The 26,478-nt window shown below is 36.2% G+C and overlaps 2 protein-coding genes across 4 annotated transcripts in view; both read left to right on the top strand.

The window, feature by feature from the left end:
* Positions 1 to 26,478, top strand: part of f13a1b (coagulation factor XIII, A1 polypeptide b) — an 89,931-nt gene that overhangs the window by 1,983 nt on the left and 61,470 nt on the right. The window contains exons 2-15 of one of the 3 annotated variants that reach the window (XM_007237831.4): positions 3,087 to 3,400; positions 4,227 to 4,415; positions 5,873 to 6,121; positions 7,047 to 7,165; positions 7,632 to 7,739; positions 8,549 to 8,726; positions 10,193 to 10,331; positions 12,182 to 12,285; positions 12,410 to 12,498; positions 13,080 to 13,233; positions 14,165 to 14,440; positions 15,071 to 15,231; positions 16,244 to 16,380; positions 16,649 to 16,994. In XM_007237831.4, the coding sequence (XP_007237893.3) occupies positions 3,127 to 3,400; positions 4,227 to 4,415; positions 5,873 to 6,121; positions 7,047 to 7,165; positions 7,632 to 7,739; positions 8,549 to 8,726; positions 10,193 to 10,331; positions 12,182 to 12,285; positions 12,410 to 12,498; positions 13,080 to 13,233; positions 14,165 to 14,440; positions 15,071 to 15,231; positions 16,244 to 16,380; positions 16,649 to 16,790 (2,319 nt within the window). In that variant the 5' untranslated portion in view covers positions 3,087 to 3,126 and the 3' untranslated portion in view covers positions 16,791 to 16,994. Of the gene's footprint in view, positions 1 to 3,086; positions 3,401 to 4,226; positions 4,416 to 5,872; positions 6,122 to 7,046; positions 7,166 to 7,631; positions 7,740 to 8,548; positions 8,727 to 10,192; positions 10,332 to 12,181; positions 12,286 to 12,409; positions 12,499 to 13,079; positions 13,234 to 14,164; positions 14,441 to 15,070; positions 15,232 to 16,243; positions 16,381 to 16,648; positions 16,995 to 26,478 lie in introns of those variants that run through there. The other 2 variants (XR_007440204.1, XR_007440205.1) reach the window with 2 other exon arrangements.
* On the top strand, positions 19,155 to 24,072 carry LOC111194402 (uncharacterized). Its single transcript, XM_022678560.2, has 5 exons — positions 19,155 to 19,267; positions 19,729 to 19,805; positions 21,279 to 21,314; positions 21,445 to 22,371; positions 23,053 to 24,072. The coding sequence occupies exons 2-5, from the start codon at positions 19,790 to 19,792 to the stop codon at positions 23,370 to 23,372; spliced, it is 1,299 nt and encodes a 432-aa protein (XP_022534281.2). The 5' UTR covers positions 19,155 to 19,267; positions 19,729 to 19,789; the 3' UTR covers positions 23,373 to 24,072.

The raw sequence follows: 26,478 nt of genomic DNA, 5'->3' as shown, positions 1-26,478 counted from the left end.
AAATGTCCTTCAAAAGCCACAGACTTACACACTTTCTGTAAAAACAGGTTTGATGTTTAAATCTTTTTGTTTACTAATGTGTGTCACTGTGTCGTTAATGTGTGTTTTGATGTGTGTGAAGGGATCTTACATAAGTTTCATAAGTGCCAAAGCCAACCATTAAAAATACACTCAAGAAAACATCTCTAAAATCTGTGTTGATAGATATTTTCCCCTCCCTGTACCAAATCTGCCAAACGTAAGTGTGGAAAATGTGGGATCATCTGCATCTTGGCTTTCTGAAGCGTTCTGGGGGAAACAGAGCGTTCACTGTGTACGGGATGACTCACTGGGACAGGGGGGTCTACCAGGTGCCAACACGGAGTCCAAACAGCAGCCTGTTCACCAGCACACACCCATTATGTAATGATACAACCTCAAATACGTGCTTGTGTTTTCTGAGGTGACATAGTTTGTGCCGTTATTAGTTTGACTGAAAACAGATGCTGTGTTTCCAGCATGGCATAAAAAATATCCTGCAGATGATTTAAAAGTAAATTAACATTCATGACAGGTAGCAGATCGTTTGGAAAACCTCCCAGCTGAAAATGAAGCACTTAATAAAAATTCTGTGGCTTGAAACCACCGCCACTGGTCAACTAAATCTACCTAAACACACTTAAAAAAGAATACACTTAAACTATTCATGCTGAAGCTAACCCTACACCCAGATGTATCATAATTGATACATACATATTTCAGTTTATGCTGCTTTTGTTGGAGTAACTGGCTCTACTGTCAAGACAAGGCTTTCTATTAAAGTGTTAAAAATTATGTTTAGATATTGAATGATCATCACCCCACCGCATCTCAACGCCCCAATTTATCCCAAAAGTACTGGATGGAACGTCATAATTCCAGAGAACACAGTTCCAGTTTTTCTGAGGGATTAATATAACACCTAATTCCACACCTGACATAAGTCATGGTGCCTAATTTATTGGCAATACTTCTCTATAGGAAACTGCACATTTATGTCAGCAATCTATGTCAGTGCATTTGCACATTTATGTTAGTGCAACTTAATGTAGCTCTAATAAGGTAAAGCATTTTTACAAGATTTTACTAGACATTTAGGGTCAGTTTTCTAGAAAGGGATTAACTCCAGCCTTGGTCTAATATTTTCCACAAAAAGGCTATAAGGCTAAAAACAACCCACAATTTATAATATAAATAATAATAAAGACTTTTAGAACTGTCTAAAAATATTATAATATTATAAAATAATTGTATTATAATATTATATTTTATAATTGTGACATAAATAAGAAAACAAGTCTTAATAAAAAAAAATGTTTTTTGATACTTAGTGGATTATCTTTGCACCAGAAATACACAGAAATTTCTAACTTTTACAAGTGACAATTATTTAATATATTCCATGTGTTTCAGTTACTTTAATATCTGATTTGTAATACATTCTAGATATAGCATAATGTAACATGGTACTATATTATTTGTTTTGGTAAGAGGGTCAAATTAACACTCCTATCTAAATATTTTTCTGGATATTATTTGAAGGTTCAGGATTTGATGAGTTAAAATAAAAATAATTTACATTGACTCATAACAGATATTCTGTGTTGCAACTAAATGTTTGCAACTAAAATCCAACCAACAGATAGTAAGAAACATCTTTAATAAGTGATCCAGTATCACTAGTTACTATTTACTTCAGCTCAGAGCTGAGAGTAATTTATCTTTACTTGTATATATTTGCTGACTCAGGCTTCTGGGTAGCTCTTGGCCGGGTTGATTAAGACCCAGATGTGATGAGATCATGTTTAGGTCATCCAGTTTCAGACACTGATGGAAGCCACAGGCATGTGTGACGTCCCTGATAAAATGAAACTTTGTGGCTGGTTGGGAAAGGAAGAATAGTTTTGTTGAGTGGAACAAGTTTCTATTTGTTACAGACCTCAAAACAAATGTAGCTCCCTTAGCTCCCCTTTCACAACATAAGTCATTCCTTTTGTTACACACATTTATTTTTGCATTGCCATGCTGTTGAGTAAAAACTAGACAAACAAATATACAATAAATAAGTCTATTACTTTACAAAAAACATTCTCACAGAGAATGAAAACATCACATAACAAATATATAAACTTACAATTCACTAACATTTTTAGCAGTTAAAACTTATATTTTGCAGCTAAAACATGTGGTCTTCCTCTCGTCTGCAAAGGGTGTCGCACCAAAAACAAACCTCCCCGCTCCCTAGGACACAAGCATAGGTTCCCGTATAGGAGCATGAAAGAATGTATATTAAACATTCCCCCTTATTTATATGAGATATCAAACAGAGAATAATTTAGAAAAAAAACTTTAACTAAATTAAGTTTAAAATTAACTTAAACAAAACAACTGCTTCTAAAGGTCGTGAATAACTAAAAGTGAATAAGTAATCTAGCTTTATTATACTCGTTTGTTAGCTGTAATACTAATTATTCCATAACCTCTTTGAGAGCTGCCATTGTATTATTGTGATTAACATTATTGTGAATAGCATCAAAATTATTTTGATTACTGTATAAATTAAGTCATTGTAATTAGATAATATTGTGTGCATAAATTAAGTAAATGATACAAAAGTAAAGGATTGATTCTGCAAAAAAAGTAAAGTTTACTAAAAGAAAGGATTGACTGAAGTTCAGTTCACCTATTTACTCTATGTAACATTTAAGTCTTGAAACCTAGTAGAAGTTACTTAAATTTATCTTAAATTAAATTTACTTAAAAAAGCAAATGCAGAAAGTTGCAAAACTATTTTATAGGTCACTTTTACTTTACTTTACTTTAATTGTTTTTCAGTGTATGTGAGCCCAATACAAAACACATGGACAACTCTTCCTTCTGCCCAGTTGGGCTACTCATACAGATTTAGTATGTGTGTTGTGTGGGTTATACATAACCAATAGCAACTAACAAGAACAGACTTAGATTAATGACATCTTTTGGAATCAGTCATTGTTACTGTCTGCACAAACAAAAAAAATGTAAATTTTACCCATGTTTCCTGCATATGTCTTTTTTTGCATTTACAGGAGTTTGTGTGTAAGTGGTGCTTTCACCAGTACACTCACCATGGAAGACCAGGAGTTTTGTGAGCTTTTAGAGACACCTGAAGCGACTGAAACACCTGCCGCAACTGCAACTCCTGCAGCAACTGCAGCTCCTGCAGCAACTGCAACTCCTGCAGGACCAGCTGCAACTCCTGCAGGACCAGCTGCACGTCCTCGACAGGTGTCCCACCGCGGCCGCAGTGTGGCTCTTGCAGCCACCTCTAACAAGGTTGATGAGCAGATCCCAGAGTTTGAGCCCTTTATGCTCCTGCCTAGAGGTCCTCCACCTCTTAATGGTAAGATATGTAGAGTGTGTGAGCTTCAGCAGGGTAAGAAAAGAGAAAGATAGTTTGACAGTTTGGAATATGCACATAAAAATGTTTCTAATATATACTTTGACTTTTATTTGATTGCAGATAGTTTGAACCCAAGAAATATCATGTTTTATCTGGTCAAGGTCATTTCACTTGTTATTGTACATCCAGTCCTGCATTCCAGGCCTGCAGAACATTGTAAAAATAGTTGGGACGGGGAAATAACATGAATAATTTAGTGATTTCAAACAGACAATGTCAACAGGTGATTATAATCATGATTTGGTACAAAAACAGTATCCACAAAAGTCAACAGCCTTCATTTAAAAATAGCAAATAGAACTACATGTAGAAGGGATATCTTTGGCAAAATTTAAAACAAATGCCACTTAAATCTTTACTGTGCAAAAAAACCCAAAAAAACAAAATTATGTCCAGAGGTGACATTAACTTATTTGGGCTTGGAGGCATCTGTGATGGATCAAATTGAAGTCAAAGTAAATGTGAGAATAATGTATGTTTTTTTTTTTTTGTTAGGTTGTGTATTCTTTTTCATACTTTCCCAATGTTTTCTGATTTGCAATTATACATATTTTACTCAGTGTTGACTTTAAAGTTAATAAAATCATGCCTTTCCACATTTAAGCAAAGAGAGGAAGAGAGAAGAACCTAATTACAAATTACAAGTCCACAGACATTAATGCGGTTTTATGTTATAGCTGATTTTATGGTAACTAATATACTGTATTATAGTTAAAAGAGCTTTTTTCTATGTTAAAATAACTCTTCTTGTGTTATTGTTATGTAGAGTATCTGGATATCTGGGACGTCGACATGGTCAAGCAGCCTCATGAGGTGAACAAGCAGAGGCACCACACTAACCTGTACGCCAATGACTATCTGATTGTGCGCCGAGCCCAGCAGTTCCAGATCAAGATCACCTTTAACCGGCCCTACAAACCTAAAGAGGACAAGTTTGCCTTGGAGTTTGTTATGGGTGAGTTTTGATCCTCCAGCAATTAAAACAGTTTCTTTAAAACACAGACTTTACTGATTTACAGAGACGAAGTTCCTTATATGCAAGTCAATTGAGATATTTGAATTGCTGCCGAGCAGTTATTAACAGTAATAAATAAAATTAATATATTAAATATATTAATAAAATATTGTACATAAGTGTTGGATTACCATTTCAGAAACATATTTTCAATGATAAAATTTCAGTGATAAAATCTGATAAAAACTAAATAAACAGGTTGTAGTGTTTGACTCAATAAGTAACAGTAATGCAGTGATTTTTCAGCTTGTTATGACAACTGCACCTGTGCAGATCTCTACATTGAGCAAGGCTGTTGAAGTTGGTGACATTATCTTTGAGTGGCTGCCATAAATAGCTTTACAGAACTACCATTAATATTGCAGCCAGTGGCTGATCTCCTCGTTAATAAGGTCTCTGGCAGAGAGTGGTACAAATATCTAATGTCTGTCAGAGGTGGTCCTATGCTTTACCCTTTTCCTTCATGGAACTAGTATATATATGTCTGTAAAGTTCAGCTGTGTGGTAAGTGTTTATGATAAAGTGGCCAACCTTTGTTGTAAATATCAGTAAATATCATAATACCATAAATAACATTTGACATTTGTCACTAAACATTGAGCTGTATGCTTCATTACTGAAATATAAAGCTCTTTTTTCACTTCTCCAGGAAACTTTTGAGTACTATATATTGAGAAACAATTCCTGTAACACAGAAACAAAATGCACTTAGTTGTGTCATAAACACAGAGTGAGGATTCAACATTGCTCCATAATCACTTTCCCTTCTTGCTGGCATGTTTCCTCCTGCACCAAGTGTTTCCTCTTTAGCTTCCTCTTTTCAGTTCAATGGATGTTAAGAGTGCAATATTGCAAATTGCAAAAACAACAAAAACAGCAACAACTTTTGAAACATTGATTTTCTTGGAAATACAGCTTCTTTGTACATCGAGGATATATACAGCTCTGGAAAAAAATAAGAGACCACTTTAGTTTCTGAATCTATTTAAAGGTTTATGTTTGAGTAAAATAAACATTGTTGTTTCATTCTATAAACTACAGACAACATTTCTCCCAAATTTCAAATACAAATATTGCCATTTACAGCATTTATTTGCAGAAAACAAGAAATAGCTGAAATGACAAAAAAGACCAGCCCTCACATAACACAAAGAAAACAGGTTTATATTAATGAAGTTTTCAGAATTAAAAAAAAATAAGAAGAAAGACTTCCGAAATCAATATTTGGTGGAATAAAGGTTTTTAATCACAGTTTTCATGCATCTTGGCATGTTCTCCTTCACCAGTCATAATTTTTGCCACTCCTGGTGCAAAAAATCAAGCAGTTCATTGTAACTCAATGTGCTGCATGCATGTTTTGCTCTAACTGTAACATTCTGTAACTTCCTGTCCACTAGGTGCCAGCCCCCAGTACAGTAAAGGAACCTACATTCCCGTCTTCCCCACTGAGGAGCGGCAGAGCATATGGCGTGGTCAAGTGATCGAAACCTCCGACAATGTTGTCACCATGGGCATCACAACAGCTCCTGACTGCATTGTGGGAAAGTATGGGCTGTATGTTGCTGTGGTCACTCCGTATGGCATTCGCAGGACAAAGAGGGACCCAGCCTTGGACCATTATATCATCTGCAACCCCTGGTCCCCAGGTGTGGAGCTGCATTTCCACAACATTCCACACATGCTGCTATGTTCTTTACATAACAGTGTTGTATACATGTAGAATAGAAACAGGAAAATGCTGTAAAAATTGAGAGACCATCTGTCCAAAAACTGAAGCTGAAACATTAAACAGCTGAAAGAATTCTGCATGGAGGAATGGGAAAATATTTCTCTTAGTCAGTTAGTGTCGATGAAAGCCTAGTGGGGTTTCCAGTTATTTATTTTAGATCAAAGGTTGTCCAAATTTTTCCTCACAAGGAAATGATATTTCTATTTAGAATGTTTCAGATGATATATATATATATATATATATATATATATATATATATATATATATATATATATATATATATTTTTTTTTTTTTATTGAAAGACATGTATGATTAAATGTCCATATGTTTAAATTTGTTAGACAGAGGTTATAGGGCCATTTTCATGACATTTTCTACTTGGTTAACATGACTGTACATAAAACACATGTTCTTTTGTCGCAGTTATATATATATAAAATCCCTTTAGATTCATTCAATCACATTCTGAGTTCAGAATGATTTTTCAACCCTTTAATGGTCTTACCAAAAAATAACATAATTATTTGAATCAAAACTTCAGCAACTATAATATGCTCAAAACAATATGTTTACCTTTGAAAAAAAAATCCACCAAAAACAATCCACATGTGTGCAGTTGTTTAGATACGAGAACTGAAAATGCATACTACTGAATGCAGTGACCTCTAGTGGATTGATAAAGATGGCACAGTCAGTCCAAGGTTTTGTGGAATGTATTATGTATGTATTGTTATAAAATAATACATTTGTGGGCAGAGCTCAGATACATCACTTAAACACAAAATCTAAAAAGATATTTTTTGCATTTGACTCACTTTCCCCCTGTGATTTTGCTCTATAGCTGACAGTGTGTTCCTCGATGATGAGGAGCAGAGGGATGAGTATGTGCTGAATGAGTTGGGCATCATCTATCATGGTGCATATGATGACATTTCTGAGCGTGCCTGGAACTATGGACAGGTATGGAAGAATTTTTTTTTATATTGATCATAAAGAATATTATGGAAGGTCCACATTGTACTGTACTTTGTATATTATACCAAAGTTGTACTATCAAGTTGGACTTAAGCTTATATATAGATAATATATATAGATAATATGTTTTGCATGTGCTAGCTGTTTTATTGCAAAAAAATCCACTCCTACTCCCATAAAAATAGGTTTAAGGGTTCATTAGTAAAACTGATTTCTAATTGAACCAAAAGACCTAAAGAACCCAATTAATTTGGGCTTTACACAGATTAAACCATTTATGAAACATTAGAAGCACATGCTGAGTTGGAATGGAATTTGTCTGTAATGTTGCTTTTCTTGCTAATTAATCTGTGAGTCAGAACTAAAGTATTTAGTTTTATTGAGAACGTCTGCAGATAAAGCCGTATAAATGTCAGTAACTGAGGTCCTGTGGTTTTGCTATGTTTTTCAGTTTGAGTTTGGCATTCTGGATGCCTGTCTGTTCATAATGGATAAAGCTGACATGCCCCTCACCAACCGAGGAGATCCTATCAAGATCAGCAGGAAAGCCTCTGCTATGGTGAGATATCATGACTATCAACACCAAAAGTCTCAGAAGCTTCAGAAAGCTGCTGGAATAAAGAGCATAGCAAAAGAAGCAAAATGTATAGAAAGCAACTCACTGTGCATTTTTTTTTTTGATTATGTGAAATAAAGCCTTAAAGATTTAAATGAAAGTGCCTGATAAGCATACCCATATGAAAACATAATTTTATTTAACAAGATTTAAAAATTAAAAATTCTGACTAGTGTAGATTTGGCATGCCTGCAATGTTTAGCCTTGGATTTTCCTTGGTTTACACATTTATTATATTTTGTCTGAAATAAAAAAGTAAAATCACAATAGTAATGCATTTTTGGACTTAGTCTTTATTTTAGAGTATCTATTTTTCATATTCTTGTAATATCAGACCTGATTCTACAGACTTTTATTGTTTCTGTCCTGATAGTAAAGGACATTGAATAAAGGTTAATTTTTCATTGCATCACATCTTCTAATGTTGTTGATATTAAGATAACATTAAAACAACCTTTATTTAACTTGAATAATGTTAAAATTATGACATTCAATTAAATAACTATATATACACTGCAACAACACAGATAAAGCTAGAATACAAACATATTTAATATAAGCCTAATAGACTACAAACCATATATACATATACCATAATGTTTAAATCAATGAGGAATCAACTGTGTTGTTTCAATGCTTATAGAAATAGAAAAATTAATGTTGGTTTGGCATACTTCTGTTGAATTAAAAAATAAAACCTTAAAGTTTCTTTGTGATTTCTGTAAGCACTTGTACCTTCTGTAATGTAACAGGTGAACTCGCGTGATGATGATGGGGTGTTGGTGGGGAACTGGAGTGGTGATTATATGTATGGTGTGGCTCCCACCTCCTGGACCGGCAGTGCAGAGATCCTCCTGAATTACTCTGCCAGTGGAGGAATGCCTGTGTGCTATGCACAGTGCTGGGTCTATGCAGCCGTCTTCAACACCTGTAAGAGACTAAAATCATGCTTATACTGACCTCTGCTGACCACACACTGCTCTTACACAGAAACACCAGCTCACTTACTTCTTTCAGTTAAAGTGTATGATAAATACATTAAAGGAGAACTACCTTATAAAATGGACTTTTGGTGTAGTAAAACATGATAAAAAGTACTTACCTTTGATGAATAGCACACCTCTGTTCTCCCACAGCGTTCCGAGATCCAGAAAATTTAACAGTTTGTCCAAACACCCTTCAGACTTGGTGACACGAGCATAATTTGTCTAGATCAGGGGTGTCCAAACTTTTTTTGTTGGGGGCCAGAAGGAGAAATATATTTGAAGTCACGGGTCACACTCTGTAATAAAACAAATAATGAAATATACCACTTTAAATAATACTTTTTCCTGTTTATTTCATTTACACACCATTTGACTAACTGTCTTTATCTGTGACAGTGTTGTGTAAACTAAGATTTTTCAAATTGATGTTTAATTTCATGATGTCTTTTAATATAAAACTCCTTAATTACGGCAACTTTTAGACTCTTTGGCCCAATTTTCTGCGCTAGAAATGCGCACTCTCTCCGCTTTTAGACTCTTTGGCCCGTTTTTTGCGCTAGAAATGCGCACCCTCTCTGCTTTTAGACTCTTTTGCCCCGTTTTTATGCGCTAGAAATGCGCACTCTCTCCGCTTTTAGACTCTTTCCCCCGTTTCTGACACCTAGCATACAAACTTTGAATCTCGCATTTTAAAAACCTGCTTAACAGCGGGCCAACTTTCATTCTATTTCTAAAATACCTCGCGGGCCGCTCCAAAAAAGGAAACGGGCCGCAAATGGCCCGTGGGCCGTAGTTTGGACACCCCTGGTCTAGATAAACCGCTTTTTCCACTGTTATCCAGCTTAAAGTAACTCCACACCTTCTTGCTAGAATCTGGAGAGCCCTGACATTTAAAACGAGGCATTAATAACTTAAAAAGTGCACAAGAACCTTATAAAAAAAACTGTTTACATCCTATAACGCTAGCTTCAGCTCCGTGCGCCGCCATTACTGAACTGAAAAATAACATAGACATATATATATAGATTCCACACAGTCTGCCTCCTGGTGCCAACTGCTATGCTATGTGCAGTCTATGTATATATATATATATATATATATATATATATATATATATATATATACATATATAAATGCTCCATGTCACCCAGTCTGAAGGGAGTTTGGACAAACTGTTAAAATTTCTGGATCTCGGAACGCTGTGGGAGAACAGAGGTGTGCTATTCATCAAAGGTAAGTACTTTTTATTATCTTTTACTACACCAAAAGTCAATTTTACACTGGAGTTCCCCTTTAAGCTTGCTAGTATTTGATGTACTACTGTCAGATATTATCAATAATGTCTCATTTAAGAACATCCCTCAAATTGCTTGAGTGTTAAAACCATATGATTCTCTCTATATATCATAGTTTTGCGCTGCCTGGGCATCCCTAGCAGAGTTGTGACCAACTATTTCTCTGCTCACGACAACGATGGAAACCTGAAGATGGACATCATATTGGACGACAACGGCAAAGTGGACAGGGGCCGCACCAGGGACTCCATCTGGTCAGTCTTGTTGCTAAGACAAAAAGCCATTATATATTCAGATGAAATACTACATAAACTGGTTATTTAAAAAAATAATAATAATAGTAAATACACAATGGCACTGAATGTTTAGCAGACTATAATAAACGTATACTCCAATACTAAAATAATTCAAGTAAGTCCTTCATCATTTCGCTTGGGGGTCCAGCTGAGCCACTACTAGCATCCAAGGTTATAATCATTAACAAAAACAAACGATATAACGAAAACTGAAAGTGAAAAAAAAATGTTTGGTTAACTGAAACAAATAGAATTAAATGAAATAAAAGGTAACAAACTGGAACTGAATTAAGTGTTTATAAAAAGAAACTAAAACAAACTGAAATTATAGGTAGAACACTCTTACTTTTTGTGTTTATTTATAAGCACTGTTTCCACTTAAGCAGTTTTACAAGAGTGGCAATGCGCGACAGTATAGTTACTTCTGCACTGATGTGGTAATTTATCTGTGTCTAGATCAATTTATCTGTATCTAGTGCTGGGTGTCTATCTAATACTTTATTTAAAATGAGTAAAACCTGTAGAGTTTATTGAGTTTCTGAGTTTATTTATGTGTTTCTCAGATCAGAGCTCTCTGATGTAATGTGTGTTTCATGTTCATGTGTGTTCTAGTCAATTGGCTATTTTAAGCTGCAGTATTACATATATTTTGCAAGCTGCTAGCTTGTGGACTCTTACAGTTTTTTTGGACAGTTGGTTATTTCACCGTAAATTAATATTTTTTTCAGTTTCTTTTGTTGATTTTTTTATTACATAACACCTTTAGGTAATCCTGCATCTAAAAAATAAAATAAAAAAATAAAACTAATACTAGAATTTAAATCTAAAACTAAGCACTAATAGAATATAAACATAAAAACTAGCAAACCCACTATAAAAACTAATTAAAACTAACTAAATTAGAGGAGAAAGTTGGAAAATGAAATAAAATGAAACTATAATGAAAAAATCAAAACTATTATAACTTTGCTACCATTAAAGACCAGTTTATACCATTTACAAAAATCATCTTCTGGTCTAGAGCTGGATGTTTTAGCATGGTATAAAAACAGCACCTCTGTAAAGCTCTATAGTATCTAATTTTGTGTTTTAAGTATTTTCCTTAATTACAATTACATTTACATTTACGGTATTTAGCAGACGCCCTTATCCAGAGCGACTTACAACAGTGCTTCAAAGTTACTTAAGATATCCAAAGCTAGTTTGTAGACTAGGATCAAGAGATACATAGAGCTTAATCATGTTAAGAACCCTAGGAACCTTTTTTTATTTATTTATTTATTTATTTTTATTATTAGTTTAGGAACTCTTTGAAAAGATGTGTCTTCAGTCGACGTTTGAAGACCGTGAGTGACTCTGCTGTTCTGACATCCAGTGGAAGTTCATTCCACCACCTTGGTGCCAGCACAGAGAAGATTAATTAGAAGCTTACTGACATACATCACTTGAACACAAAATAGATTTAGGTGTCTAAATATTTATGGAAAACTGAATAAAAAATAAAAAGAATAATATCCTGATAAAGGTGCTTGAATAGAAGTAAAACAAATCTTGTATCATACAGAGGAAAATGACATTGTACTATTGTATTTAACTAGATGTAACTGATCCATGTAGTTAGTTACCCACCTCTGGTAATTACTAAACTGAATCTGACCATACTTTGCTTTTTGAGACACTAAGTTAAATAACCCGCTTAGTGAAAAACTGTGTGATACAGTATATGATATATATCAACAGCTTTTTATTTGAACTAAGGTTTGTTTTGACTTCACATGACCTTGTCCTGCACTGCTGATGCCCTGCAGGAATTACCACTGCTGGACTGAGTGCTACATGTCCAGGCCGGACCTGCCTGAGGGCTTTGGAGGCTGGCAGGTTGTGGATGCTACTCCCCAGGAGACCAGTGATGGTGAAAACACACACAAAACACATAAACCTCCTCTTTTCATTTTAAATATCTTTTTATATATAACAGTGTATTTGTAGTCATTTTAGCCATAACTCTTATTGATGACTTGGTCCCTGTGTGGCAGGTATGTATAGGTGTGGACCTGCATCTGTGGCAGCCATCAAACACGGCCAGGTCTGCTACCCTTATGATGCCCCATTTGTTTTTGCTGAGGTATGTTTTCTCATCTTAATAGTCTTCCTAATTATGTATTGTTAATGACAAAGGGACTATTTGGTGGATGCTTTGTAATTAAAATGTTCCCTGCATTTTATTAAAGAGATAATAAACTGAATTACAATTTCTCCAGCGGTCTAAACACTACCGCTATGATCAGGAGATTGCTGGTTCGCATCCCGGTCATGTAGCTTGCCATCAGCTGCCGGAGCCCTGAGAGAGGACAATTATTCTTGCTCTCTCTGGGTAGATAGATGGCGCTTTTTCCCCTCATCACTTCTAGTGCGATGTCAGTCAGTACAAGGAGTCTTTGGGCTGGTGTGTCAGAGCTGAGTCGCTGCGTTTTCCTCTAAGTGCACTGCCTGCTCACATAGCAGAATCTTGGGGGAGGCCATGGCTGGCTTCACATGTGTTGGGGGAGGCATGTGCTGATCTTCTCCTTGTGTTGTGGTATCACCTGTGATGGAGAATATACAGCTGAATGGGTGGGATCACTGGCCTACATAAATTGAGAGAAACTTGGAAAACAATTCTAATAAATGATGTATATGATGTTTAAAGCTGTTTGTTCTCTGCAGGTGAACAGTGATGTGGTGTTCTACCGCAGAAGTAAAGAGGGAACACTGCAACCAGTGAAGGTGAACACCAGCCACGTGGGCCGCATGGTGCTGACCAAAGCAGTGCTGCACGATGGACGTAAAGATATCACTGACCAGTACAAGTTCCCAGAAGGTAGGGGAACTACAACAATAGTGCATGCCAGTGTTTAGGTTTTAAGTTTATCTGCTTTAGAGAGTCCTTTTCTATAGGCAATACTTCTCTACAGTGATTGCACTAGCTGTGTGTGTGTGCCTTTGCCAATTTGTGTCAGCAATAGGTGGAACTACATAAAAAAAAGCTGAATGCACGTTACATGCTCTGGAATTCTAGGTGATTGGTCACTTTGTGGCTGAGCTGATGTAGTTCTTAAATTATTTCACTTTTCAGCAAGTGACTTGATGTAGCATGCACAATATTACAATGTCACACTGGGGTTTAAAGGTCTCATTCATCTATTTTTTCATGCATTTTTAAAATGTTTAAGGTCTTTGTAAAACGTGAAATCAATTGGAGATCCGGTTTAAACTTATAGTTACTTACACAAGATAGCTAACGCTAACTAGCTGCTGTAAACAGAGCTGTAAGCCCCCCCTTAGCTAGCTGACGGTGTCGGCTCTGCTGCAGCTCGGGTTCAGCGCTGTCTGTGGGCGAGGTGGATGAGGCCATGCACTCACTGGCTGACATAGACACCTAACACCTTTCTGATCGACTTGTTTTTCTGAGGCTTTTCTTTTACCAGCTATTGCAGACAAGGGAGGCTGAGAAAATGTTTTATATGCGGCATGCATATACCACTCAGAGAGACCTATAGTATTTCACAAAGAACAAGAAAAAGTGGACCTTTAAAGAGCTCTATAGAACTACCCATTCTGTTACTAATATTTTCATGGCAGACTATATAGCTAGATGTTTGATTTTATTATACATATGTGGCAATGAGACTGAATGAAACCTGCATTCAATGCATAAAAGGCGTGTCCCAACATTTTTTCTGTAACCTGTAAAATTCCCAAATACAATAATGCAATACTGTACAATAACACCCCTGCCTCTGGATCTGCAGGGACCCCAGAAGAGCGCAGGGTGCTGGAGAAGGCCGAGGAGTTTGGCTGCCAGCGGGAGAAGGCCTCTGTTCCCGAGGCAGATGTGGATGTGGAGATTTCTGCTCAGGAGGTGCAGCTGGGGGATGATTTTCAGCTGGAGCTGGTGTTCACCAACCGCAGCAGCCAGCGGCGCGTGGTGGATGCCTACATCAGCGGTACAGTGGTCTATTACACAGGGGTGCCAAGCGCTGAGGTCGTGTTCCAGACACCCACCGTGGAACTGGATCCACAACAAAGTAAGTATGGGGTACAGTAAGTGTGTGTGCGAATTCCTGTACATGTTCAAGACTTTAGTACATCTAGATAACCGATAATGTTGACAGTGTCTACAGCAATTTGGATGTACTTAAATTTGTGTGATATTTAAAAAGTTAGTCCACTGATTTCTAAATATTTCTGCATAGTTCTCTCAAAAATGTTTAGTGAAGGTCCAGTATCTCTCAGCTTGTCCAGAAAATTCAGGTCCTTTATTATAGGCAGCTCAAAGCACGAACTGCAGTTCTTGACTGTAGGGGGAACCCAAGAGCAAGAAATCACAATACTCAGATAATACTTTTTAAGACTATCACAGTTAAACAATTCTGGAACAGATTTCTAGAACAGATCATGTACAGAACTTTAAATTTATTGTTTGCACTTAATCATGCACAAATGTTGAGAAATCAGTGATTTGTTTAAATATATGGAAACAGTAATACATTATTTTCCACTTGAACAAATCAAGCAAAATTTCTCCCTGTCACACATTTTAGAAGATGGGTGGATGCTGCTGTAAACAGTTACCTTTTTTCAGCATGAATCTCAATTCTCCCAATTTCAGGGGGGTTTATGTATTAAATTTGCTCTGTTGCTCCTGCTGTTGATAGGTAAGAAGGAGAAGGTGCTGGTGCGCAGCAAGGACTATCAGAGTAAGCTGGTGGGGCAGGGGAACCTGCACTTCATCACTACAGGAAAAGTGAAAGAGACTAGTCAGATCATCACCGCCATGAGACTCATCATCGTGCACAATCCCAAGCTCACTGTGCAGGTCTGTAGACCTGTAGATCAAAAAATCCCACAGCCTCCAAAACGTTTATTGTAAAACAACATTTTCTCATATTCTTGTCCACTTTAATTTGCTACTTTATTTGTAAACCAAATATTATTTAATGAACTGATTCATCATTATTTTAACATTAAAAGTGTAAACACATCTGCTAATTCATAAAGATTACCTGTGTGTATACATTTGCACATTCAGTAGTCATAAATAATTCTTTAAAAATTGTCCATTGCAAACATGTTACCACATCAACAAATCTGCTAAAAGTTTTTAGACATGTTTGGATTAACCTCTTAATGTCTGTGGAACAGCAGTAGTTTCCTGTCCTGTTCCCCACTGTTTGCTTAGCATGTAGTTAAATCAGGGAGTATAAGTAGATAAACATTTAGTTGAGCTGAATTAATTTTTCCTGAGCAGGATTTCATAGCGTATCAATACAGTATTTCAACAATGGATTTCCACCAGTTATGTACAACAAATTCAGGAGAGAAAGATGATGTGACAGAGAAAATAAATCACATTATGTGGACAAATGAAATTACTGTTACATTTGAAAAAAATGCTGTATTTTATTCCTGAGACATTATTTCAGAAGTCACAAAGATATGAAACGAAACCTAAAGTTTGTGGGGGTTAAAAATAACACAGTAGCAAGTGAAACAACTTAGTAAGTCTAAAACGTGAGAACTTCCTGTTTTGTGACGAGCAGTGTAAAACACTCTGTGCAGATCTCAGCTAAATACAGTGCAGTAGTGCAACTGAATATTTGGCTATAGTATTTTAAAATAATAAAATTCTAATTTAGCCCTTGAATTATAGCCAGTGCATTTAATAAATAGGCAAAATTAGCTTAATCAGGTTTAATTACACTAATACTGTATATGTCATACATCCCATGCAAAGCAGTAACAATGAACAAAGTGAATGTAATTAAAGTTTTTTAAGTTATTATCTTTTCTTTCTGATTTACTCACTGTTTGTCTCTTGTCTCTGATAGGTGACTGGATCTCCTAAAGTAAGTGAGGAGATGTATGTGACAGTGGAGTTCACCAACCCCTTTAAATTCAGCCTGGAAAATGTGTATGTTCGTCTAGAAGGGCCTGGAATCCTGTCAATTAATACAAAGATGTACAGGTGACCGAAATTCCACAATTCTCATCTGTTGTATGAAGCAAAACATCTCTTTAACTACATTGTTTTTTAACTAGACTATAAAAGCTACACCTCAGCTTGTTGAGTGATTAATAGGCCAGCCAATAGCAAGCCAAGATTTTATGAATTCACTGAGTTTCATTTACATTTCCTCATATATATTATTTTGCTTTCAATGACAAACCCAGCACTATTTTATGGTGGATTTTCTACCTCAAGACTAAACTGTGTGAATGCTTGTGCTTTGCAGGATAATAGCCCCAGGCAGCTCTATAACATGGACGGAGCATTTCAGTCCTCGGAGAGCAGGCCCCACCAAGCTGATGGCCAGTCTGGACTGTTCTGCTCTCAGGCAGGTGTATGGGGAGGTCGAGGTCACCATCCAGCCATGAAGCCATCCAGATACAGAGAGAGGAGGAGAAGGACGACCTTAGAGCAGCATTAGACCAATAAGAAGAATGGCATGTTTAGATAACTGTGTCCAGTAATGCAAACACAGTCTATATTCTGTAACAAGCTAACTGCTTTTTGTATGATGTATACCAAACTTTACTAACCACAAAGACAAAACAATAAATTCTCCAATATATATACAACGCTGTCTCTTAAAAGTTAACAGGGTAAACAGTGCTGGCTGTGGTATAGAGTTTGAAAAACACTACTTCTCTGATTTAACTTTAACATTCTGATAATTGGAGGTATTTGAAATATTAAATTACACCAATGTTTCTCAGTCCTGTCCCTAGACATGAACATTTAGTGCTTTTTCTGCTCCAAAACATCCCTGCAACTGATAAGTAAATAGATAAATCTCCTGCATGTAGTGCATTAAAGCAGAAAAACTACTGAAATGTGCTGAGTAGGGTGCCTTCAGATTCAGGATTTAGAAACTGAAGCACAGGAGAACTTTACTCCATCAGAAGAGTCTCATTATTTTGACAATGCCAGGGTATTTATCTTAATTCTACTAGATAAATACACATCAAAATATTTAACTATTTTTGATTATATCACTGAGGAAGGAAGGGGTTGCTTGGTCTATATAGAAGTATTGACTGACATACTGTGAGACTGATAAATATATTTTGTGCTATAGAGGTGCTCTATATCTACTCTATATCAAAACACCCCCCCCCCCACACACACACACATAACATCACTGCTTGCTCAATAAGACTAAAACCTGATTCTTCCATTTGATGATAATGATAATGGTTTGACAAATTATAAGCAACAAATAATCAAGCAGTGCAACATGTGTGTGTTTTTTCTCCACATAAACTGATATGACTTCAAAGCAGTGTATCAAACACTGTGTTTCACAATACCTCTCTCACTATTATGGTATGGCCCTTAAGTTCCAGTAAAAGGAAGTCAAGAGTTTGGGACAATCTTTGAGGGAACAGTTTAGAGATGGCCCTTTCCTGTTTCAACATATATGCACCAGTGCAAAAACAAGGTCCATAAAGACATAAGTGATAAAGTGTGATATAACACCCTTAGCATGAATTACAGCCGAAACTGAGAGCCAGACCAGGGTGATATGTGAAATCAGGGTTATGCAAGAGTAAAAAAGTAAAAAAAAAAAAAAAAAAAGTGATTGTGCAACACAATTCTGTACAGTTTGAGTAGGAGGCAATGGCAGTGTGGTTATTGCTATCACATCAACCAATACTGGCAGCTTGAAAAAACAATATTCACAATACAAATACAGGTCATTTATATTTATGAACAACTGATAGTCAAGATAGACAAATCAGATCTGAGCAACAAATCTAAATTGACTAATGAGGTTTAAAATGTGAACATATCCATAATGTCAAGTCAAGTCAAGAGGCTTTTATTGCCATTACATCTGAGTACAGGTACGCCGTGCAATGAAATTACGTTCCTCCGGAACCATGGTGCAACATGGAACAACAAGCAATAGACAAACAAAAAAGTGCAAGAGTTACGAAAACTATAAAATTACAATAAATACAGCAGATGAGACAGTTTAACAAACAGGACAGGACAGTACAGTACCGATACGGTATAATAAAGTGTGCATAGTGAAAATAAGGTGCAGAGATATGTAACATATAGAACATACATAATCACAGCAGTTACTGAGGTAGAGAGATTATAGATTTTTAGGAATGAAGCAGCAAATATTGCTGATAGGGATAGAGACACTTCAGTTTGTGTGTGTGTGGGAGTAGAGTGATGGGTGCAGGGGCATAGCAGCAAATTCTGGACGCTGTACACTCTCAATGTCAGTGGGCCCCTATCCATGCCAGTACACAAGGAACGTGAGAGATAAAAACAAAATAGGAATATTCATGGGCCCCTCTCAATACTCGGGCCCTGGGTAGTCAGGTCCCCACTACCACGCCCATGGATGGGTGGGTTCAGTACAGTTCTTGTGTGTGCATGTGAAGTGTAGTGGGGGGGGGTTCATTTCTTGTGTAAGTGTGTAGGATGAGTAGGGGTGGGAAGGGATCAGCTCTATCTCTGTGTGTTGAGAAGTCTGACTGCCTGGTGAATGAAGCTGTTGCAGAGTCTGGTAGTGGAGGCTCAGATGCTCCTGTATCTTCTGCCGGACGGAATCAGAGTGAAGAGCCCATGTGAGGGATGGGTGGGGTCACATGGGGTCGTTGCAGTAACACAGTAGATTTGAGACTTTCCCAATACATTTAAAGGAAGCATTGAAGTCACATTATTTCCTGTTTCAGCTGAGAACATCCTCATTTCAAAACATCTGAAACTGAGCTCAGCTTCATTTGTTCACAGCTAACAATAAAGAGCAGGCTAATCTTACTTTCATGAAGAAGCTGTCTCCAAAAATAAAAACAAACAAACTGAGCAACACAACCTGCAACCACATCGGGTATGTAACCTTATCTAATTTTTAATAACAAATTGCAATGTTAGGAACAAATGTGGGAACCTTAATTTCCTCTATAGAAATAAAATGCAATCTAAAATTACTATTTATGTGCAAAAACTCTTAACAAATGTTAATTATTTTACAACATTTAGTGTATTATATCACTAGGTGCTGAATTTAAATAGGAACTGCAAACAAAGGATATGTTTTTTAGGGGTTCTCAACAAAGAAAACCAGCCTTGCTCTTGATTTTTTTATTAATCCAATCTCAGAGACTGGAGTTTGTTAACCTTTCACATTAAAAAAATGCTTTAGAATTTTTAAAGGCATTACATATGCAGCACTATTCTGGAAATAGCAATGCATTTAAATGTAGACACTGTCAAGCATTAAGACCTTCCGATACAGATAGTCATCTGTAAGAAAGTTCTCAGTTGTGTATTTTACTGTTGTGTTTACAGACTTGGATTGTAAAACCAACATAACAATTGGAGATTTTTAACTGCTTGAGATCTCAGTAACATGGAACATGGAATCTGTAAGTTTATATTATTTGTCACTAAAAATCATCAAAGTAATCCCAATTAATGACACAGCACATGTATTGTTAAGTATTTTAAATAAGCGTGACTTTTGCTAAACAAATTACATGTTTAAAAGCAGTAACTACACAAATATTGATGTCACGTGTTGTGTTAGAAACCCAATGAAACAGTTCCAACACATGACACAATACATGACATGAAATATTTACCCCTTTTTTCCAAACCCACATTCATTACTAAATGGTCAGTGTTTCATCCTGTACTGTAGCATCTGTAAATTCTGTATCCCTAGAGTGGTATGAAAAAGTTTTGGCACCCCTGATAATTTTCATGATTTCCCTTTATAAATCATTGGTTGTTTGGATCAACAATTTCAGTTTAATATATCATAAAGCAGACGAACACAGTCATTTTTGAGAAGTGAAATTAAGTTTATAGGATTAACAGAAAGTGTGCAATAATTCTTTAAACAAAATAAGGGTTAAATATGGGCACCATTGTCATTTTATTGATTTGAAAACCTTCAAAGCACTAATATTGGAACAAACATAATGCCTATTTTTGTTTAAAGAATTATTGCACACTTTCTGTAAATCCTATAAACTTCATTTCATTTCTCAATTATCACTGTGTTCATCTGCAATATGATATATTTAACTGAACTTGCTGACCCGAACAACCAATGATTTATAAATAAAAAATCATGAAAATTATCAGGGGTGCCCAAACTTTTCATACCACTGTATGTGGCCAAAATGCATACAAGTAGCTGTGATAAAGTTAAAAGCTTATAAAATATAAAAAAGTAAAAAAAAAAATGTAATCCTGATACTGCCAACATCCTTCACACTAAGAAATTTAAGTACAGATTTGTACTTAAAAGAGTACAAAGCTTGTCGCTGGGGCTGTACCTTATATTGAGGTACAAAAAAAGTAGCTTTCTGTGAAAGTATTTTTTGTACCCATGTTTTTTTGTGCCAGTATAGATTATAAAGATGATAAACATTATCATCAACTGAATATGTGTCAAGAACTGCATGATCCAAAATTGTCTCGCTTTCAAATAAAAATGTGCAAATAAAATATATATTGTTTGATAGTACAGTGATGCAGAATACTGAATGTACCTTTTGGCTGGTAAAATGGTACAAATCTGTACTTATTGCTGTTAGGAATGACTTTGTACTTCAGAGGGAACACTGATATCTGACCCTGTAAAGACCAGTATTGTACCTTTGAGGGTATAATTATAAAGAGTGTACCTTTGAGTACAAAAAAGTACTCGTGTTGTACCTCTGTTTTTTAGAGTGTTCCCTGCACATTTATACACACCGTTTAGAGTGACAGGGGTGTATTAAAGCATGGGATCCACTAAAATGTGCAGTGCAGGGAGGCACCAGGATCAGGATTGATTGCTTTAAAATAATATTGAGTGAAATTTGCTGTTTGTGTTTTATTATCTCCAGCAAGAAAGAAAAATAATGATTTCTTGGATGAAGAAGGTGAGGCTCATAAATGTTTTGTTAAATTTTTTTCACTTAAATTTGTATTGCCTTGCTAAAAAATAAGAATGGGTTCTCTTAATCTGTGAAGTCTTTAAATTGTTTTAGAATTTAATCTTTTCTCTTTTAGATACTGATCACCCACTTTTTAAGGAGCTCCACCTTGTGGTGATTGGATGTCATGGTTCTGGGAAGAATGCTATAGTAAATGCCATTTTCAGAAACAATGTGTTTACCTTTTCAACATCCTCTAAAAAACATGTTGAGATAAAACGCACTGTTTTTGGAACACGAGTAACTATAGTTCGTGCTCCTGGCTGGTCAGAAGAACTGACTTCACTCCGAAAGCACCGCGAGTTACGACAGGAGATTAGTGATGCAGTGAGATCATTTGAAAAAGGACCTCATGCAATCATTCTGTCCATTGCTGTAAACTCCACTCTTACAGAAACTACACAAGCTACCCTGGAAAAACTCCTTACTAGAAGATTCTGGGATCACACCATCATCATCTTCAAGGGGGATTTACAAAAGGCGAACAGTGAAGATAAAAAGAACATACAAACCCTCATTAAAGCACTCAACAAACGGTGCTGTGTCCTACAAACAACAACCAGTTTTGAAGAGAGCAAAAAGCTGATTGAAGACATAGCACTGATGATCGCAGGGAAACAGAATGTCCCGCTTCGTTTCTCTGTTGATGAAAGTGAGAAACATGATGAATCACATGAAAAGAAGAACCTTTTAAAACGACTGAGACAAAAAATCGAAAAACTTAAAAAACTTGATAGAAATGTACTGACCAAAAGGGCTGAGTCAACAAACAACTTAGTACGACTGCAAAAAATCTTAGGAATGCACGAGGATCCTGACACAGATTCTACTCAATCTGATCAGTCTACACGTGAGGAAGAAAACACAGAAAGAGAAGAAAGAACAAGTGAAGCAATGGCTGAAATCCATCCTACAGAAACATCAAAGCTGCTGGATCAGACTGAGATGGCATCTGATAAGGATCAAGCCCGAGATGCCCATAAACTAAATGGGACTTTCCAGTGTAAGTACCAAACAAATGGCAGAAAATGGAAGAAAATCAATATATAATAAGAAATGCCTCAACTCATAGTGATTATTGTCAGTTTGTCTTATCGGGGTCATAAATATATATAAAAACTTAAGGTCAGGTTTTTACAAATTATTATTATTTTTTTTAAACGAACTGGTGCATTAATGATAACTTTGACACAGAGTCCAAAATTGATGGACTGTGTACATTTTTATATTAGAACTTAGTTTTTCTGTGGTGTTGGATGCATTAAAATTAGACTGTCCAATTAGAGCTCTGTAGAGCTCTGTTGAGCAGCAGAGCTTGGAAATCATGATTGAGGACCGAACAAATGAGCAATTAGGCAGCAGCAGAAGAGAAAAGCCTATATAATGAGTGACAGGCTGTTCATGAAATGTGAAGCATAAACGCAATATTCTATAGCAGAGCTGAATGGCTGGGGAAGTATGTAAGTTACAGTGACCTTATCTGGGCTTTTGTTTGTTTGTTATTCCTTGTATGTTAATGTTCCACAAAGAACCGCTAATATTAGCTTTCCCTGCTAAACAGGAAAAGCAAAAAAAAAACTGAAAGAATGTACATTTATCAGAGCTATGGAGTTTTTAGCCACGTTTACAGAAGACTGTAATTTAACTGTGTTGTCTTATTATATTGCCTTTATGTGTTTTTCAGGTGACTCCCATACTACCCCTATCAGTGAGGGTGATCTTTATAGCTGGTATGGCTGTCTTGTGGAGATCTTGGAAGATCTAACTGAGGAACAGTTTAAAAAAATGAAGAACAAGATATGCAATATGAAGGATGACAGAATTCGTACATTGCATGTGGAGGACAAAAACCGAAACACACTGGCACATAACATGATTCAACACTGGGGAGAAGAGAAATGCATCAGCTACACCAGGGATATTCTAAAGGATATTCCACGGAACGACAATGAAGTAAAAGATCTTATTCTGCCATTCTTGCAGAGGATTGGAGAATCATGGTAATAAAAGAGAGTATATCTATTAAGAGTGCAGAATAAGAATCTTATCATACAGTGGCATGAAATATTTGGGCACCCCTGGTTAAATTTTATTATTGGTTAATATCTGGTTTTAATTGGAATTTAGCGTTATTTAATTAAAACAGTATACAAACAATATCTTAGCAAGAAAATCCAAGCTAGTTTTGGAATTCAACAATCAGAAAACGTTTCCCAAAAATGCATTAGGTTGAATATGTACACACAATTTTATGTTGAAAAAAAAATGGTTTTGTCTGATGACTTATTCATGAAGATCATACTTGTGCAGGTGCTGCTGCACAGTAGAAGAGTGCACCACTACTCTAGAGCCTGTGAATCACATGTAAAGGTGTTTTACAGCTCAACAGAAGAAATCTGTTCTTGGTGTTTTAGATCTCAACATACCTGCATTTTTTAGTCACTACTTATCTTTTTACAGTTTTCTTCTGCTTTCTGGACATCAATTATTGTAATGTTCAGTGAGCTGGGCTGGTGCTTAGAGGAGCCCATGGAGCCATGTAGGTGTCCTCTGGTATCAGAGTATTCATTTGAAATGTGCGTCATTAACAATGAGGTAATTGTAATTAGGACATGGACATGGCAAGTTAATTAAGGTGTAAAACCTTGGTAAAAGTTATCCAAAAGGTGTTGGATCTTTTGCTTAGTGCTGCTTTTCTTTCTTCACTCTTAGATTGTGCAAGTAAAAAATAATAGACTAAGTGGAGTTATTAATATAACTTAGTTTTAGGAGATTGATCCACGCCCTCACTCCTCCCACTCTCCAACCTATATAAATCGTCACTTCCTCTCTACCTGTTCTACCTTCTTCGTCTGCACTTTCTTCGCCTGCATCTCTTTCGCCTTTATCTTCACCATCGCCTTGAGCATCATCTCACTCACATCATAATTTCCATCTAATCATTGCCACCCTAACCATACTCGCCTTCATCATCGCCATCATTGTCGCCACCATTGTCTTCACCTCCATCGTCATCTTCGCCATTGTCATCATTGCCTTCATCCTCCCCCTCCTCATGGTTTTCATTTTCCTCACAGTCATCGTACTAAATTGCTTCGCTTCCATGGGACAAGCGTTCCGCGCCATGGGCGTCCATTTACTTCCTCAGTGGCCTACGTGGTGCAGCGGCCTTCTCTTTGGGGCTTTTCAACTACATAATTTTTCACTGCACTCGGATCTCCTCAAACTTCCAACCTCCTGCCCTTTCTCTGTCATCGGATGAGTCACATCTAGAACTTCGCACTCCCAATACTCCCGACCTCCTTCTCTTCTCATATTCTGTCTTTTCGCAACACTTAAACCCCTTTTCCACTTTCCCTAATTACGCTCTTCATGCTCTTCTGGCAGTTCCCACCATCCTAGATGAAGCAACACTTACCCCCGATTTATACACAGCAACACACCAGCTCGCATTGGCTCAACCTCTGGCTTGCTCAAAGACTACACGGTCACACTTCCAAACACTCAGACACTGGAGGTCCCAAGCCTTTCACACTCAGACCTCCCCTCAAATCTCCTTGCTGTAGTCGAATGTTCTGATTCAACTTTTTGAGGATTCAGCTCCACGCTTTTCCAGCGAAGCTGCTCTGAACTCCAACCTAAATACTCTGAGTTCACCATCCCTCTCTCTTTCCTTCTCTTTCCAGTCAAGGGTGTGGGACAATACTAGCAAATCTTATGTAAATTATTGGACCAAATGTTTGATCTTTATGATTTTTAACTTTATGCATTTTAGAGATTATTATATTTTCTATACACGTAACTATAAATAAAACCAGATATTTTGGTTGCGGTGTCCAAATATTTGCATGCTACTGTCTCATTAAGTGAAAATCAAGATAACGCTCCTATACATTTTTGTAAAACATTTATTGTTTAAATCACTTGAATGAGCTGAGATATCACTGAAAACTTTGCAGCAGGGGTTGGAAACTTTGCTCCTGGAACTCATACTGAAAAAAACACATTTTGGAAAGTCTTCGCCCTTGTGGATCCCATAATATTCCACAATGGAAAAAAAAAATTGCAGATCCTCAATGCCTTTAATTAGACCTATTAATATATTTAAGTTCATTTCTGTAAATTATAAATTTTCTTCTTTATTTTATTTGGTGTTTTTGTTGCAATATTTCATATCATTCTAAACAAATATTTGGTAACATTGTTGCTATAATTGATTATAATGGGACTAAGTATTCAAATCTATCAGTACAGTCTGTTCTGCTGCAACAATTATATCAGTAGTTACTTTAAAGTTTGGTAGTTGCTGAATGAACTCTTAGTACGCAATCAAAAACGTGGTCCTGCCCTGCAGTCAGAATACCTAAAGCCTTTTAAAAGGCAATATTTAGGAAATGTGAACTGCCCTCAATAAATATGTGATTTTAACAGTGAAAAGATAATCCTCCGGCGGCTGACCTGCTCATCATTTTATCCCATTTTATTTAATGTTCTTGTCACAATGCTTTTGTTCGAACCTTTGCAGAAACATCTGTCGATGATGCAATAAAACTATAATTAATGTTTGAAATCTATATTATGTGTTGAAACATCAGCAGCAAAAGTAATAATATTTAATCATATTAATTGTATATAATTATATTGTAAAATTTGTACATTTTAGAAAATTCTCTGTTTGTAAATATATACTCAAATAAAAAGAATGTTATAATATTTTTCTGTAGGATATAGGATATTTTTTCTGAGGATGGAGGCATTTTGTGTGCTTTCATTGTGGGAGATCCATAAATCATATTGGTAATAGGGTGAGGGTCATTGGTACAGGATCAGACAAACAGAATGTAAAATTCAGTTGAAAATAATTATTAAAGCACAAAAGCCGAAGGCTAGCTAAACACAGCAAAACAATACTAAGCTATAACAAAGAGGATAAAAAATATGCTAACCACAAATCCCCAGCAGGGGGGAGTGTATGTACACTGATAGCATATTCTCAGTTTATTATGTAAATTATGCAGTTTTACATTTTACCTGACATTTATTATTTTAGAATTGTTATGTCCTCTCAATAAAAAGCATCCAAAAGACCTGGATCTTAAACATGATTCAA

Source organism: Astyanax mexicanus, chromosome 8 (genome assembly GCF_023375975.1).
Source record: "Astyanax mexicanus isolate ESR-SI-001 chromosome 8, AstMex3_surface, whole genome shotgun sequence".
Classification (NCBI taxonomy): domain Eukaryota; kingdom Metazoa; phylum Chordata; class Actinopteri; order Characiformes; family Acestrorhamphidae; genus Astyanax; species Astyanax mexicanus.
The sequence above is the reverse complement of the archived record's forward strand: the minus strand, read 5'-3'. Positions and strand labels throughout refer to the sequence as shown.